Raw genomic sequence first — 18165 nt, forward strand, 5'->3', positions numbered from 1 at the left:
TTTTCATCATGAGTTGAATGTTTTTATTAATTACATCCACTGAACAAAGTTCCAATCCAGGGAGTATGACTTCTGTAACACTTGATAGTGGTTTCCATGGTTCTATCTGACCATGACCCATTTAAATATGCATTATTGCAGCAGTATCACAGTGCACTGTACAGGCCCATCCTGACAGATGAGAGGGGGAGGAAAAGGGGGGATGATGTGGAGGAAAAGAAGAAACAAGGAATACAACTGCTTTGATCCAATTGTTCCCCAAAACCCTCGCCCTAGGCACTTGGTGTACTGTAGCTGTGAAATGAAAAAAGCATCACTGCTTCCACTAGCCTACAACAAAAGCTTAAAGCTTTGTTTCTGCTCCGGACTCAAAGTCAAAACAATTTGTGCGATGAATCTTTAAGCCTGTGCAAAATTTTTAAAGTGCCCACGGGGTAGGGTTTAGAGATTGATTTGGTATTTTTATAATCCGGGCTCAGTGTTTACAGTTTGTCCAAGTAGTTGTCGAGAGCAGGGATGCCCTCTTTCAGACCTTTGCGCTTTCTAATTTCACCAACAACAATGAAGGGTTTGGTGGTGGCGTCACTGGGGTCTCCCTGGAGAATCTGCCAATGGTCGAACACGCACTGAGGGAAGGCCTGGCCTCCAGTGTTGCTGCGCAGGTCAGCTGTGAAACCTGGAGGCAACAAATGCAGATAAATGCTAATGTTTTAAATAGTGGAGTACTCTGCCAAAAAAGGAAAAAAAAACGGAGACCAAATTTATAAATAAAGTGAATTATTCTTAAACTAAACATATTGTATTAACAAGTATCAAATTTTGGTGAAACAGTTGAAAATACAGGAGGATTTATACAAACCAAACTCACCAAAGGACTCATTGACAGGCAGGTAAGCTTTCACCACAAACATGGGAGTGCCCATCACCTGGGATTCCTCAAACACGTGACCTCGCTTCCTGTTCAACACACCATAGATACCGCCGACCACCTGCTCCGGGCACTGCACCGACAAGAAGCACAGCAGTCAGACATGAAGTGTGAACTGGCACACGTATAATTCTGACGTAGCATCGTAGCATATAAGTGGCTAACCTAAAAAACCTGAAGTCACTTCTGTAACACAGTAAAACCTTTGTAGACTAAAAAATGGTGGCATTTTCTTTCCCTTCGTAAAGCTGACTGCGATGTGTAATGCCTGGCCACATGCTCTAAACTAATGAGGTGTGGCGTCAGGCTTTAGTTTAGGCTATATTGTAGCTTGCTTTGCTTAGTTTTAGCAAGATCATAGTAGCAAGAAAACAGCCACATCAAAACCATATATCAACGCCATTGTGTTATTAGTTGCACTGTCTGTGCTCCGTGTGTCTCTCGGCTTTCTGACAGTCTTTACCTGAAAACAATGGATTTGGATATTGGACCTCAGATTATCTGGCTCTGCACCGTGGATGTTTTATCAAACAGGCCCTACCCTGGGGGCCAAGGGCTCAGGGGGCCGCTCGGTCCGAGAAGTCGCTGTGATTAACTTTGCATTTCTTGTCAAGGGGCGTAGTCATTCATGTTAATAACAGAGCCCCTAAAGTCCTGAAAGAGGACCAAAGGAATGGCCTAAAAATTGACTTTGAAAATGTCACAAGAAAGAAAGAAACACTCAATTTATCTGTGCAGGGGGATAGGGGGGCCTTTTACGCATCTAGACCCAGAGGCCCATTGTGTCATAATCCGCCTACACTTTGGACGTGTTTTGGCTTTTATCAGTGCTTGGATTGAGACAATTTCAGGTCAAGGACTTGAACGAGCAATGAATGTTAAGTACATTTGTGTTTCCCAGGATAGCAAAGGCATGATCTGCCTTACTTTGCCTTTCTCTGCCTCTGGTTTACCCTGACGTTCTTACCATAACCAATCTCACTCCTCTCACCTAAACCTAACCAACCCAACCAAGGCAATGAGAACTAGCCAATTAGAAGGGGGGTTGGGCCGGCCATGGATTTGCTGTCCTCGGAAATGCAAATTTACAAACAATAGGCCTGCAAGCTAGCTTAGCCTAGCTAGCTGGGCTTGGCTGTACTGGCTGACAGCAGCAGTATCGTGGATTTCAGACCTCAGATTGTCTGAACTGGGACGTGAGCATGGACCTGGACCAAACTGGGCTGGTGAGCCTGGTGACTAACTCGGCCTGGTTGGCTGGGCTGCACCTGGCCGTGTTAACCGAGTAACTTGTACTTTGTGCAGATGCGTAGATACGTGTTTGCTGGAACACGTATACATTGCACCGAGCAAGCAAGGTAGAACCAAAGACGGCTCTTCTTGTTGCGGAAGACTAAGTCGAGGACATAATAGGACTACAAGTCGCAAGTTATCTCAGCACAATAAAACTTAATACTTTACTTGACTTCATTGTCCTTTGACTGAGGGCAAACTGGACGCTACAGTGACTCACTATCGCCTCTTGAGGTACAAGTGGTATTACAAGACAGGATGGGCCAGGGCTAACGTCTTTGACATAAAATCAAAGCTGTTACTTTTTCATATTCTGTTGATGTTCATTCTTTTAATGTTTTAAACTTTCTTACACATTGTCCTTTTAAATAGTTCACGTTTTTCTATTTGCTAACCATAACATAATCAAGTATAGTCTCCACAGATATCAATTGTGATATATAACAAAAACTTAAATGGTAATGGTACAGTTTTTATAGATTTACACAACTGATACGGGTCATTTATAGTTGGACCATTTCACAATGTTGTTTTAAGGATTTATTTTTAAGGTAATCTGCCTCCATACACACCTGAATCTCCACCAGGTATACAGGCTCCATGAGTCGTGGCTGAGCAGTGAGCTGGCAGGCGTACAGAACCCTGCGAGCTGTGGGAATAATCTGTCCTCCACCACGGTGGATGGCGTCTGCGTGCAGTGTCACGTCATGAATGTCAAAGCGAATTGAGCGCATATTCTCCTCACACAGGGCTCCCTGCATGATGATGACAGAGACTGCAAGCTTAATCTCAGGAGCATACAAGTACAGCACAAACACAACAGAACAACATTGTATCTGATACACAGCTACCAATTTAAAAAACTATCTCCCACCTCTTTAGTCGCCCACTGGAAACCAGCCACGACGCTGTCCTTGATCTCGTTGAGGTACTGAACCCCCTTCGTCATGTCTATCAGCAGGTTGGCCCCACTTCCATCTGGACCAAAGCACCAGATCTTCCTGGCTTCTGTCACCTCCCACTCATACTTGTCGGCGAGGTAACGTGCACGTGCCTTGAGCTCCTGGCGATGGCTGACCTCTCCCTTCTCAATATCTTCAGCCAGGCCGTCGGGGAAGGGGCGGGACTTCATGAAGAGACGATTGTGCTTGTTGGGAGACTTAGACAGACACATCTGGTCTGATTCTTCTGTCACTGTCTCTCTGTACGACACAACTGGGTCTGATTTCTGGAAACAGATGAAGGAAAGGGGAGTCAACGTTGAGAGTATAGATGGTGGTCCAACAATGTGAGAAGCAAATGTGCATTTTGTTGTGTTTTATCCCTTAAAATCGTTTTAGTGTTTCTGAAAGACATTATTCTAGTTATACTCAACTTGAGCTTTATTTTCCTAACTTTGCTGTTACAATGAAATTCTGTGTTCAAATGTTACTATACACATTAACACAGCCATGTAAAGCTCTTAGAGGGATAGCTCAGAAGTGGGGTTGTATGAGGTGCTTAGCCACAGTCAAGTGTGGTAGATGGCAGTCAGCATGACCCCAGTTTGGAGAAGCAGGCAGGAGTACTGACACAGAAGCTAAGCAATGTACTGCTTCATAAAAGCCACCAGACTCCATTGAGAAAAACAGTAATTTTACCTCGCTCAATACAGGAGCTGTTGGTCTACTGCTGCCTCAATCAGTTAGTTTTTCTGGTGTCATTGTGAGACTTTGGTGAATCCAGACTAACCCCTTTAAATGCCAAAGTCACACAATAGCACATACCAAATAACTGATCGAGGCAGTGGTAGACCAGCAGCTCCTGTGCTCAACGATGTTAAATCACTGTTTTTCTCAATGGAGTCTGGCTTTGACAAGAGTGACAACAGCTTCAGTCTCCTGTCGGAAATTGCTATCTTACAGTATTGTAAAGTGGTAAAAAATATTCCAAATATAGCATACACTTAAACTGAGATCAATTTTCACATCCAAAGCAGTACATTCCTTAGTTTATATGGCGGCACTCCTGTCTACTTCTCCAAAGTGGAGGCGTGCCGACCGCCACCTACTGTACATAATACACTGACAATGGATAAGTACCTCATAAAACCCCACTTCAAAAGATCCAGACTATCCCTTTAACTTTACAGAGTGGTAAAATCTCTGTTCTGCTCGTCTCACCTTCAGTGGAATGCAGGCATGGTCTTCCTCCAGATCCTTCAGGCAGATCTCCAGGTGCAGCTCTCCCGCCCCGGCGATGATGTGCTCCCCGGACTCCTCGATGATGCACTGCACCATGGGGTCAGACTTGGCTAGACGCTTCAGTCCCTCCACCAGCTTGGGCAAGTCAGCGGGGTTCTTGGCCTCTACAGCGACTCTGACCACAGGGCTCACACTGAACTTCATCACCCTCATGTTGTGGGCCTGCGGACAGAGCCAGAGTCACCGAGCTAAGTGTTGTGACAGGAAGAATTATGCTGACAGCAATAACTCAGTATAATAACTAAGGATCCACTGTGTGGTGCTTGAACTTAAGTATACTGGGGGAAAAGCAATACGCTACTTGGTCATAGGTGGTAATCGTCCCTGTCTTAACCAGGAACTGGTCGACTCCAACAAGACCCACAATGTTGCCACATGGGACATCTTCAATAGGCTCCACATACCGGCCCATCATCAGAATGGTCCTGGATGGAGGAAAAAAGTTGCCAATACATGAAAACAAAAGCATGAGAGGAGAAACATGAATCCAGAACTAATTTTCTATGTCCTCCAACCATCTCAGGCCTCTGTGCAGCGGTTTAAACATCAACATGCTCACCTCTGGATAGGTTTGATGTAAAGATCCTCCTTCTTTCCGGGGGCGAAGTTTGGCCCCATGATGCGCACTTTCAGGCCAGTGGACACACAGCCAGAGAACACGCGGCCAAAGGCGTAGAAACGACCTTTGTCGCTGGTTGGGACCATCTTGGAAATGTACATCATCAGAGGAGCCTTGGGATCGCAGTTCTTAATACCTGAGAAGACAGCAGACAGCAGAGATATAGTAAGCCCTGAGGATATTATAGCTATAACACAAAGCTTACGAATTAGGCCAAATCATCATAAAGCTCCATATCTAATTATGTCCTCTCCAGGTGGTGAAGGGTGTGTTCCACTGACCCATGGCAGCCTCATCGTCTCCTGGTCCTTCATAGAGCAGCTCACAGCGGTACTTCTGCGCAGTGACGGGGGAGGGCAGGTGGATGGTGATCATCTGGAGCAGGGCCTCTCCGGCAGGCAGCCAGCGACGCATCACTGCCTTCAGCAGGGGCTTCCCTTCTTTCTCCCTGTCCTCTGCGTCGAGTTTGACGTCCAGCTTCTCAATTAGTTTGGCTGTCTCCTCCTTCTTAAAATTCATGATGGCATCGAAAACCTAGAGGGACGGTGAGAGAGGGCAAAAAGAAGACATCAAACTTGAGCCCAAAGGCATCGCCAGAAAGTCAATGCGTTAGAGTCAGCCTTAACTTTCTAAAGCCCCTGTGTGTGTACACTTTAATGTGATATTTCAAATAATTTTGATGGCAGTTTTTGTCTATATCTACCACATCTTTTTTGGTGCTGCCACTACATGTTTCCAAGAACATAATCCTACATGTAGGTGCTTTAAATCCATTTAAAACAATACAAAAACATATGAAGATCATCAGATATGGTTAACACATTAATTGTTGGTTTATGTCACTTTTTTCTTGCCATTCACCTTAAAGATGGGATCCAAAACGAGCTGGCTGAAGGTGCGGGGAAGTTTCTGGCCATCAGGACCGGTGGCAGTCTTACTGAACTTGCCGGCACTTGGGTCAAAATATCTGTGGATATAATGATCGTGCAACATCATGACACTCAGCTCATCATCCTGTTTAATTGTGGAATATATGCCAGTTATTATGAAGATTTCTTTGTGTGTGTGTGTGTGTGTGCAGGAAAAGTTAAAGAGCAACTTAACACCAGGTAAAAGTATAGGTATTGCTGACCTCTGATGGTTTTACCTCTTGTCGTGTACAAGCATACTCAAGGATGGAAATGCCAAATACTGAATATTTTTTTAAATATTGCAAAAACGTTTTCACGCTTGGTGGTGGTGAAAAGTTATATTGATAAAAGGTAAATGTGACTAAGCGCAATGAACTCAGACTAGGGAAACAAATTATGACATCCAGTCACTGGATAGGCTACTGCGAGCTCTCTTTGTTGTCTCTGGATGGCTTCTAAAGGAAAACCCTATTTTCCCTCTTTTTCTATGCCTAACTGGCTGATAGACAACACATTTTTTGAAACTGGTCCAGTATTGAGAGAGCCACAGCAGCAAAACAGGCTGCAATGTAATCCCTATGGGAAACTGTGCACTGTCAATCAATTAATATCTACTAACAGTGTTTCTCTTTGCCACTGTAAGGCTTAAATTGTTATTATAAGTGTCTGACAAATACACTGCCAATCACACCAATATATTTTGGCAATGTCTGAAGTTTATTTCACAAGACCCTACAGTAGCACTACTGGTTGTTATCCCTGAAAGTCTGAATGTGGGGGATAGGAAATACCTCTTACATATGTATCACTTACAGCAAGTGTGTAGCCATCAGATGGCTGAAACCAGAGCCTCCTACATACAATACATGGATCCAAAAAGTCTGGGACCTCTATCAGATGGAACAAATTACATAAGATTACAAAAATCCAAATGATGGAGACGTTACTGAGAGTCAGGGAGGAGGAATGCCGGGAGGAGTTTGTTGTTGTTGGAGTACCAAAAGCTTAGTGTTATCTAAAAAAACTGTCAATGTCATGGCTGAATATTTAGCTGATTTCGACAATGTGGGAAAGTCAAGATATCAGAGCGAGACTTGGGTACACACACAAACAAACACACCAGATCAGCAAAAGGTAAGGAGAAGTGTTTTATCTCTCTGTAGGTCCTTTTCTGTAATGTTTCCAGACACTGACAATGACAGTATGAGCCCGTCAGTGGCAACAAAAAAAAACAGCACCGAAGGTGGATGGAAATTGACGGTGCACTATTGCCTGTAGGAAATACATTGCAGTCGCTGTGGCTCTCTCAATATTGGACCAATTCAAAAGCCGTCTCCATTTAGATCATGGGAACATAGGGCCAGTCTCAATAATACCAAAGTTTCCCTTTGACAAGCTTATGCACACAAGGCTGTTATCAAAACTCTTCTTAGAGCACACAGCTGTTATATTAGCTGTTCAAAACTCTCTATTTTCATTCAGCAGTGTGCTCTTCGTTATCATATGTCCATTGTTTTCCTTCATTTGAGGTTTCACTGGAGCTCTTTTAGTTACGTTCTCTTGTGGTGACCACTTCTGCAGTGGCACCTGACTGGAGAAGTCGTGGCATCTACTGCTCTATGAACCCACTCCCAATATTCGTCTAACAGTAGCGGATGGCAAAGCACATAAATGTGAATTTTCTTTTGCCAATTTTCTGGAAATTTGGTTAGGTTTGGGTGTGGTCCCAGGTAGCGCACAAGATGCTTGAAACTTTCAACCAGAGAAGGCAGAAACGCTGCTTTTCAGCTTCATGTTAAGTCACTATGTGGAGCATAATTCTGTCTAGATATGTTTGTCATCATGTTTACCTCTCACCCCACAGTTTCTTCATCATGTCCTCCACTTTCTTACACCTCTCTGCTGGTCCCAGTTGAGCGTCTCCTTTTGTGAACTTAGCCACGTACATCTCAGCAAACTGCTTCAAGGTGAAAGCCCAGCCATGGAGGCCAGAGCCAAAGCCGACTGTACCAACAACAGGGTCAATCTGAGGGAAAAAGTCCAGTATTCTTTGAAATTGCAGCTATTGTAAATGTACAGCAACAGTTAGCCGGCTATTTGAGCATCTGCCTCACCATGATGTTCCCCATGGGTCCCCCCTCATCCTCTCCATAGGTGGAGATAATGACGTTGACGTTCTCTACGATGCGCTGAAAGGTCTGGAAGAGCTCATCGGGCTCCAGCTGCAGCTCAAGCAGAGCCCGGTCCATCTTGTTCATCATCAGCACCGGCTTGATGCGCTCGGCGATGGCCTGCCGCAGTACGGTCTCAGTCTGCACGCACACACCTGTCACAGGAAACAAACAGGTGAGCCCGGGTGAAAAACGACTTTGTGCACGAGGAAGACGTGGAGGCGGTTAGGAGGGTGTCAGCCTTTATGTAATTACCTGAGACACAGTCCACCACCACCAGGGCTCCGTCAGTTACCCTGAGGGCAGCGGTGACCTCAGAGGAGAAGTCGACGTGACCAGGAGAATCAATCAGGTTGATGAGGAAGCCGTTTCCGTCTTTACTCTGCTTGATAAAGGTCAGGTCGTTTTCTCCAAGCTCATAGTACATGGAGATGGCCCTGAATAACAGAGGGGACAAGAGAAGGCTGGGAACGTGTTCACTGTTCACCTACCATTGCATCATTGAAATAAACTTTAACACCAGTTAAAGCAGCTATGAGGAGTTTAAACTGGATATGAAACTGTCTAAATTTGAAACTCTATTTGACCTACATAAGCAAACCAGACCATCAGCGAGAGGATTGGCTATTTCTATAGAGTTATTCTTAACGCCTGTCACTGAGTCTGATTCCCCACAAAGTCAGACGAAACAATTTACGGCAAGCAAACAGGAAGAGCCGATGTTTACATTCTCCCCAAGCCTCCAGCAACAGCACCAATTTGATTTAGTGGCCAAACTGTGGACTTAGAACTTACAGTTACGTCACGTGATGCCATTGAGCCCAAAAGACTTTTCCCCATAGACTTATATTGTGAAAGAGACGACGGATACATTTTCTAGTATCACAACCCCACGAAATGACTCGTTTCACTAGAAGAACTTGATCCATTTGGTCTGATAACATTTCTAAAGTCTAGAGGAGCTGCACAATGAAACCACTGTATCTCTATTTAAGTTAGTGGAGGGCTAAACAGGAAGTTAGCTGCTCAGCTGACGAAAGTCTCTGGTGCCCCCCTGCTCTATGGGCCAAACAAAGCGGAAGCAGAATGGAAGATTTAGGTCATTTTACCCATTGAGGTCAAACGTTTTTAGCAACTTTAGTGGGAATAAATGGGGCCCCACCTTCAGTGTTTTATCCAGTTCTCATTATACATCCATGATTTTTGCAGCCAACGTTTCGCAGTGCATAAAAGGTTAGCCAGTTCAAAGGAAGCCGGAGAGGAAATTGCTTTGGAGAGTTTATTATAAACAGCGCAGACATGCTACTCGTCCTCATGTGAGATTGCTTAAGCAGGAATGTTTTCAATAGTAAAGTTTTAACGAAAGTGCATGTGTATGGGAAGTATTGAGCGTACGACTGGATAAATGAGACTTGGATTATACTACATGAGTTGTACGAGAGTTTGGAGACAGATGTTTTGATATAGTTTTGCCATTGTCGAATGCAGACCCCTATGACTTAAATTTATCGTGGAGTTTCTTGGTTTTTGGATTCTTCGTTCACAAAAGAGGCTTGGGGAAAAACTATCACGAATTCAGCATAACACAAGATGAGTAAATGATATACAAATGGTCATTTTGGGGGGTGATTTGAGGGCTTTAATTACTGAACCACATACGTTGATTTGATGGTGATGCAGCGCTCCTGCTCGTCCTTGCGCGTGTCTGTGAAGCGGGTCTCTCCGGCACGGGATGAAGCAATGATCCCCGCCTTGGACACCAGCGAGTCCGTCAGAGTGGACTTCCCATGATCCACGTGGGCAATCACAGACATGTTCCTGATGTTGGACTTCTTGTCCATGATGGCACGGATCTGATCCACAGTGAAGTTCACCTGGTAGGGGGAGGGTCGAGGGTATGTGAGGGGTTACATATTCATCCATTCACAACCAGCAGAGCTTTCATCTTATTCATCATATTATGTTTATCGGTGTCCACTACCAGATCTCTGCAGCCGTTCCAAGAAGAGTTATAAAAAGAAAGAAATGTTTGAAACTGAATCCACCAGCCTGACTAGGAGGACAGAGTGTGGGCAACGCATGAAGACTTTACCTTCTGGTTCCCAATCAAGCAACACATCAGGAATGACTGAGTCACTGCTCACATGCTGCGGCTGAATGGACCCAGCTCAACCGTTTCACAATCACAAGTCAAGGGGACAGGATGTTGCAATCTCATACCTTAAATTCTTAATATTAGGTTGCTGAATTTGATCTTGAACAGACCAATAAATGTTGCTCATGCTCTCTATTACAAGTGAGATACAAGTGAGGCCTAGAATTTAACAATAAAATGGATGTATGCAGGAATTTAGTGAAGACTAAGCCCCTTTTTATAAGATGATGAAAGCTTTTTATGGGATGTTTGTCCCTTAGTGTGGTAGGGAAATGTGGGCATTTTCACTGTAGGCCTATGTGGGCTTCAGCATAATGAATTTAATTGTCAATATATAATAAGAAAACATTATTTAACACATGTTAAATGCAGTCTGCCTGCATAATAATAATAGAAATATCAAATTTGGGATGTCCAGACATTCACTGAAACATTCACAGGCTCTTATATCATAATAATTACTTATTATAAGCCGATATAAAACCTTATCCCACCACTGAAATCAAATTCACTGCAGCTCTCTGGGCCGGTGACGTATTATATGTAATAATATATTTTGTCGCCTGTTACATGAGAGTATGGCTATGACGCAATCTCTTGTAACCTCACCTAAATCTACAGCCTAATAAAAATAAGATCCTCCGATGGGACATGTCAGCATGTGCTTTGTTTCTCTCAGCATTTTCACCCATGATATTTGTGCAGTCATGTTCCAGCAGCAGCAGATATTAAAGGATTTGCTATGAACGTCACAGAGAGGCAGAGCGGGCCGTGCATGGAAAGGCCACAGCCCTGCTGCCTTATCAGCTGGCTGTCTGCTGCGTATGTTACAACGGACCACATACTGAGCCTTTATCTGATCACATAACACCACCAGAGCATCGGCATCCATTTCACACACACACCTGACGGGCTCCATTGCAGCTTGTTGCACCGTTATAACTTGCATGAAGGTTACACGGCGGGGCGGTTCTCAGCCTGCTTTTCACCTGCCACTAATACATGAAATGTGCAATGGTCGGAGGGTTTCAGCCCCAAAATCGACTCACCATTTTGTCTGCAGATCGTTGGTCTTGGAGAGTAGCGGTTTATTGCTGTAACACACTGCCTCGGAGGACGGGCAGTCCCGGCGGTGACGAGAGAGACGCTGCTGCTGCTGCTGCGGCTGCGGCTGCCGTGTGAAGGTGCAGGACGGAGGCTGCGGCAGCAGGGGGCGGTGCTGCTCAACAGCCGGGACCCTCAGAGATGATGGAGGTGAGCCAACAGCTCTCACTGCTGAGGCTCTGCTGCTGCTGCTGCTGCTGCTGCTAGGTGGGTTTGTGTTTGAGCCTGAGTGAGAAAGAAAAATAACTTGACCATGGATTTCATGTATTTAATTCTATTTAAATCATGGTGCCCTACAACAGCAAAGAGAAAACTGAAGTTACATTTCAAAAGTGAGAAGAAGAGTCTAAAATGGCAGTTAGCTTCCTGCTAGGCTAGTGCTGCTAGGTGGGTTTGTGTTTGAGCCTGAGTGGGAAAGAAAAATAACTTGACCATGGATTTTATGTATTTAATCATATTTAAATCACAGTACCCTACAACAGCAAAGAGAAAACTGAAGTTACATTTCAAAAGTGAAGAAGAAGAGTCTAAAATGGCAGTTAGCTTCCTGATATGCTAGGCTAGTGCTGCTGCTAGGTGGGTTTGTGTTTTAGCCTGAGTGAGAAAGAAAAATAACTTGACCATGGATTCCATGTATTTAATTCTGTTTAAATCATGGTGCCCTACAACAGCAAAGAGAAAACTGAAGTTACATTTCAAAAGTGAAGAAGAAGAGTCTAAAATGGCAGTTAGCTTCCTGATATGCTAGGCTAGTGCTGCTAGGTGGGTTTGTGTTTGAGCCTGAGTGGGAAAGAAAAATAACTTGACCATGGGTTTTATGTATTTAATCATATTTAAATCACAATACCCTACAATAGCAAAGAGAAAAGCTTAAGTTACATTTCAAAAGTGAGAAGAAGAGTCTAAATTGGCAGTTAGCTTCCTGATATGCTAGGCTAGTTACCTTTTTGTTTCTGTTTTTCGCCGTTTCATCTCTACTACAAATGCAGCTGTAGCCAGTATCTCACTATCACTATCCACGTTTATATTTTAAGAAGCTACAAATTATATTCAGCCACAAAAAAAGCTGGAAACCAGAACAAGAGTACAGTTGTTGCATAGAGATGATACACCGTCTCATCTAGTTGCATTGTTGTGAACTGGCAGGTTTTTAGAATGTTGCAGAACGACGCATTGCAAGTAGTTGCCTGTTTCAACTCTTCTTGTTGCGAATCTTTGGTCTGAACTGGGCTTTAGAAATATGCCTGTGTTCAAAGGAAAAACTCCATTTGCTATATGTGCTTTTGATTGTTATAAAATATATGCCTACTCTCCATAAACTATAAAAAACTTTAAATTAAATGAATAATCCCTTATTTCTGTTGGTATTTTTGTCACACATATGCGATCATGATTTCTGGGTAACACGTATGTTGGTGTTATCCAATGTCAAGTCTCTATTTTATCATGTGTCGATAAGATGATACAGCACCTAATTTAGGCGCATGACTAGTGTGCCTTAGAGTCCGTCATAACAAGTCATAATAAGTTTCAATTAAATACGTCGTTGCTGCATTTTGACTTTGCAGGGGAGCATGGGTTTGACATATTTCTTGGCATCTGTTTGAGTATCTGTTACTTTTGTAATAGTTTTTGATTATCTTTTATGTATACAATAGTATTTTTTAACATATAATTATTATTATTTTGAGTTAGCCTTGGATGTGTGCTCTCATCTATTTGGTTGAAACCACCCACCCAAGTGATGGTCAGATCAGTTCATTTAATATCTTCCAACATCACAAATTTGCCTAATGTAGTAACTGAATGTTGACTTTAGGTGACTCGTTTGGTGGATGGATCCATGGATCCAAGTACACAACACCTCCACTGGGTTTGTGTGATTAAGAGAAAAAAGCAATAGAACAAATTTAAGAGAAAACTGAAGGACAGTTAGCTATTTTCAAATTGTATAGTTTGGAGCCTGAGGCTATTTTGTCACCTAGATTAACATGGTTTAGCCTCTGTATAGTGGTTATTTTAATACATTTCAGAATTATATTTCTAGGCACTTGGAGCACTGCCATTGCTGTTGGGTTTGTCCCTGCTTTTAATAAAAATGATAAGCAGTCTTTGTCTTTGGAAAATACAGACCCTCTGTGGACAGGGTCTGTGGCAGTGTTGTATCAGGATGTTGTAGCAGCCTTCCACCAGCTGAGGGCAGAGCAGCACAGAACATCTCAGCGTGGTCGAATCTGAAATGGGACACTGAAATTAGGAAAAGCTGAATGAAACAGGTGATACATCGCTGCTGTGTAAATGTGCACATGTGTGTGTTTGCAGAGGGTAATGGGATGTTTCCTGTACCCCCAGTGGATTCCATGTGCTCACTTCTACACTGAAAATCCATTCTTCAAGAATGTACAGGCATATAATGGACCCGTATGAGAGTGGATGAGGTGTACCTGCCACAGCAGTTTATTGTTGTGGATAATTACAAAAATAGATATGACTTTATAAAAGCTTGGGAAGAAATTCACAAAAAGAACGTCACAAAAACTGCAATCCCTATAATCAGATATCTGCAGATATATGAAGAATCTGTAGCAAAGAGACAATATTTTAGTATCAGAAGTGTTTAGGTTTCTATTTGTAGTCTGAGTAGTATTGACCAGTCGCATCGAGAGGCAGGTAAATGGACCGTGGTGAGAAGTGGAACGCATCAGCTGTCGTCTGACTACCATTTAGGTATTTATTAGATTTATTTTAAATATTTATATACATTTATATGCATGTATTTGTGTACAAAGATTAGCTGAAATAACTGCCGTACGAAAGAGAAAGTAAAGACAGTTTGGGAGTAGGTTACTGTCCAAAGAGTGAGTGAGAAGAGAGAGCTGAGCCAGAAGGCAAAGCTAGCGATTTACTGGTCCATCTACGTCCCAACCCTCACCTATGGTCATGAACTTTGTGTAGTGACCGAAAGAATGAGGTCAGGAATCAGGTTGTTGAAATGAGTTTCCTTTGCTGGGTGGCTAGGTTCAGCCTTAGAGATAGGGTGAGGAGCTCGGACATCCAGAGGAGTTCGGAGTAGAGCTGCTGCTCCTTCGTGTCCATAGGGGTCAGTTGAGGTGGTTCGGGCATCTGATCAGGATCCTCCTGGGCGCCTCCAATTGAAGGTGTTCCGGGCACCTCCCACTGGCAGGAGGGATTACATATCTCGTCTGACCTGGGAACGCCTCGGGGTCCCCCAGGAGGAACTAGAGAGCGTTGCTGGTAACACAAGATCTCCCAGAATATTGGCCGTTGCCCCCAAGAACAGTGTCTGGCTTTAAAGCCAATGTGACAGTGGCAAAACTGTGTAACTGCAACTTTTGGGTCCTGATGCTATTGTGCCTAAAGACTTTTTCTCATAGACTTACATTGTGAAAGAGATGTCGGTTAAGCAGCAGAGGGTGTAACCAAAAGTATAATTCTCAAGTGCACTTGCTCTAATGGTCCAGCGATGCAGAAGAAGAGCTGGAGATCAGATAATTTTTACACACAGAGGCTGAAGTTTTGGCTTCATGTGCCAGAGAAAGGTTCATAGGAATGAACACGGCCCCGCATCAAATGCTGTGTCCAGTTCTCCTTAAACATCCATGGTTGCCCCCAGAGGCTTATTGCAGTCAGACCGACAGCTTAATGGTTCTGACCAAGATTGCAAAAATGAGCGACTTACTTTTTAATGGGTACATCTCTTTCACCAGTTGAAAAATGATAAAATAATGAACTGATCTTTTGTCCAGATGCTCTTCAGTTATTTTCCAGAGGACAAGCATCAGTAGTGACATTGTCCTGATTAATTTAAGAGAAAGACACAGGGGCAGTCCAAAGACATGCAAGCTAGGTTAATTGGTGACTCTAAATTACCCGTAGGTGTGAATGTGAGCGTGAATGGTTGTCTGTCTCTATGTGTCAGCCCTGTGATAGTCTGGCGACGTGTCCAGGGTGTACCCCACCTCTCGCCCAATGTCAGCTAGGATAGGCTTCAGTCCTCCAGCTACCCCTAACAGGATAAGCAGTTATGGAAAATAAATATATGAATGATACAGGTACAAAGCAGATGGGGCTGCAGAACGGGTGAACCCGGAATAAGGTTAAAGATATTCATTGCAGTGCACAGGGGAAGATGAGCTGCAGGTTAGGAGAAGGTTGAGCTGGTAGCTGACAGCCAGGAACTGAGGCCAGTGCAGTTAAGGGCTGAGGAAGCAGGTCCAGAGAGAGATCAGAGGAGACTGAAGGTGCTTGTATGTGCATTTTCAATGTGCGCATACAAAGTGCTGCAGAAAAAGTTTTACACTTGGGGGAGGTTGAAAAGTTCGTATATCGATAAAATGTAAATGCGACCAAGTGCAATGAAACGGATTCAGTGAATGATGATCTCTAATACTCTTGTGTCTGAACACAGAACTGTAATATTAGTTGTTCAAAACTCTATATATCCACTGTCCAGTGTGCTCTCTACTATCATACAGCCATTGTTTTCCATTTTTTGATGTTTGACTGCCTTTTTATTCACGTCATCTCATTGCACCCTCCTCTGCAGAGTCACCTGACTGAAGAGTTAGCTAGTGCTTATCTCTATGACACAATGCCCAATATTGGCATAACAGCAGTGGATGGTAGAACACATAAATTTGCATTTTCTTTTGCCTATTTTCTGAAAATGTGGTCAGAATTTGTGCAACATTTGGATGGAAACCCAGCTTGAGTTATGGGCTCCAGGGCAAAGCAGCAGGCATGAGGTTCAAAGATAGGCAGGGATCAGACATCAGAGTCAGAACAGGCAGGACTACAAGGCAAATGGAGGACAGGATGAGAACAGGCGACAGGGACTAAATACAGAACAGCAAAACTGGTAATAGCTTGGCTTGTGGCAAAGCAACACCGACTGATAGCAGAGACTACGATCTGGCAGAGTGGAGGTGGCAGGGCTGAGTATTTGTAGAAGATTGATTACAGAGATGAAATGCAGCTGGTGTGGCTCTGCTCAGACTGTCACACACCTGCAGGCAAACACACACACACACACAAACACACACAGTGGAGAGAGGAGGAGGACCACTCAGGGAGTGGCAGCAGGTTAGTGAGGCCTGAATTAGAGGTAGAGGACATGGCAGATGATAAACCAGTGACAGATGTGACACCTGGAGGAGGATACACACTAGCAAATGTATTTTTCATAACTTGACAACCCCAAATTTGCAATTAATACTTGACTATTGTAGAAAGAGGTGCTGCCTTTTTTGTCTCCACATCACAACTCAAACACACAAACAGAAATTGAAAGTTAAAAATAACAGGCTGTAAAAACTTAACTCATCTCTACTACCTTCATGAACACAAGGGAGGCAGGGAAGTTATTAAAGTTTCTAGCAAGAGCCAAAATCCAATAATTTCTGTGGTCATTTCATTTGCAGGAGCACTGTGTCATATTTCCACCAGAAGAGTCGACCTACTGAAACAGTGATGCTCGGTGCAAATGTGTCTGTTTCCAGGTGTCAGTCAAGGTGATGAGCACCGATTGCTTCATGTCAAAAATAGTGACTGCTTTATGGCGTAACATCTTCCTATATTTTTTGCACAGCTGGTGTCGCCTTGAAGCTTCCCCCTGTAGGATGTTGACTGTTGCAGTGCTGCTTTAGCTGGAAAAAAGCTTTTGTAAACACCAAGGGGAGAAATCTGAAGCTGAAATCTGCTCCCTTCACTCAGCACAAAAGGTTTGAGAAATGCACAGACTTGGTGCATCGAATACTAAATATTAAAGCTCAGTCAAACCTATCAGATGATAAAATTCATGGTAATTTGATATAATTCACCTCTAAACATCAGGCATAATTTAAGTGTTGGTTCCTGTGCTGATGAAATTCAGTCACACATACAGTTTTAGATAAAATACTGATGATATATTTTGCACCACTTCCCTGAGGAACACGACAGAAACTGACCTGAATTTAGACTTAAAATAAGTGATGGAGTTACTGCAGGTCAGGCTCTTTATGGAAATGTGAGAGCTGACCAAAAACCTGAGGGACTGAAAAAAACCCAGTTGTATTTTTACATTCTGCACAAGTCCTGCAGTCAAGAAAACTCTGATGTGACACTTTTAGTTTTAAAGTTAAAGGGACAGTTCACCCCCAAATCAAAAGTACAATTCTCATATCTGTGGTGCTATTTATCAATCTTGATTGTTTTTGTGTGAGCTGCCAAGATGTCTGCTTTCTCTCGAATATAATGGAACTAGATGGCACTCAGCTTGTGGTGCTCAAAGCACCAAAAAACACATTTGAAAAACTCAACAGCAATGTCTCTTTCCAGAAATAATGACCTGGTTACTCAAGATAATCCACAGACTTGTTGCGATCAGCATTTTCTTTCTACTGAACTACACCCCGCCAACTGTATCACCGTGCTGAAGGAAGCGTGCATCTACTCATGGACGAGAGGCTTGCGCTTGTGAAACATAGGATGTAAACATTAATGGCTTCTTCCTCAGCTGAACTGTAACGTTAGCTAGCTCAGTGGTGCTAGGTGAGCTAGCAGTAGATAAAGCACTTTTATAAAAACAGACTGTGATCAAAATAAAATGCAAAGACAGGATTTTTTCATGTTTGAAAATATACTGCACATTATGAAAATGAAAAATTAAATAAAACAAATGTCAGGGCTGTAAGTTAACTTTTGCACACAGCACTGGAGCTACAGAGGTTTAAAGGTTTG

General features: G+C 43.3%; 2 protein-coding genes across 7 annotated transcripts in view; one reads left to right on the forward strand and one right to left on the reverse strand.

Annotated features, from left to right (window-relative positions):
• LOC126382677 (elongation factor 2) lies at positions 1-11511 on the reverse strand. The gene is made up of 14 exons (XM_050032687.1): positions 11370-11511; positions 9825-10039; positions 8421-8602; positions 8109-8320; positions 7845-8020; positions 5945-6050; positions 5365-5617; positions 5024-5219; positions 4766-4889; positions 4384-4626; positions 3096-3449; positions 2794-2976; positions 869-1001; positions 1-676 (listed from the first exon to the last, which is right to left on the reverse strand). The coding sequence occupies exons 1-14, from the start codon at positions 11370-11372 to the stop codon at positions 483-485; spliced, it is 2574 nt and encodes an 857-aa protein (XP_049888644.1). The 5' UTR covers positions 11373-11511; the 3' UTR covers positions 1-482.
• Positions 11498-18165, forward strand: part of LOC126382678 (cyclic AMP-responsive element-binding protein 3-like protein 3-B) — a 27472-nt gene continuing 20804 nt past the window's right edge. For 2 of the 6 annotated variants that reach the window (XM_050032694.1, XM_050032690.1), the window contains exons 1-3: positions 11498-11631; positions 16869-16955; positions 17033-17165. Coding sequence is in view for 1 of the 6 variants with exons in the window: in XM_050032689.1 (XP_049888646.1) it covers positions 11566-11574 (9 nt within the window). In the remaining 5 variants the exon portion in view is untranslated. Of the gene's footprint in view, positions 11632-16865; positions 16956-17032; positions 17166-18165 lie in introns of all 6 variants that reach the window. The other 4 variants (XM_050032691.1, XM_050032695.1, XM_050032692.1 and 1 more) reach the window with 4 other exon arrangements.

Source organism: Epinephelus moara, chromosome 21, assembly GCF_006386435.1.
Source record: "Epinephelus moara isolate mb chromosome 21, YSFRI_EMoa_1.0, whole genome shotgun sequence".
NCBI lineage: Eukaryota > Metazoa > Chordata > Actinopteri > Perciformes > Serranidae > Epinephelus > Epinephelus moara.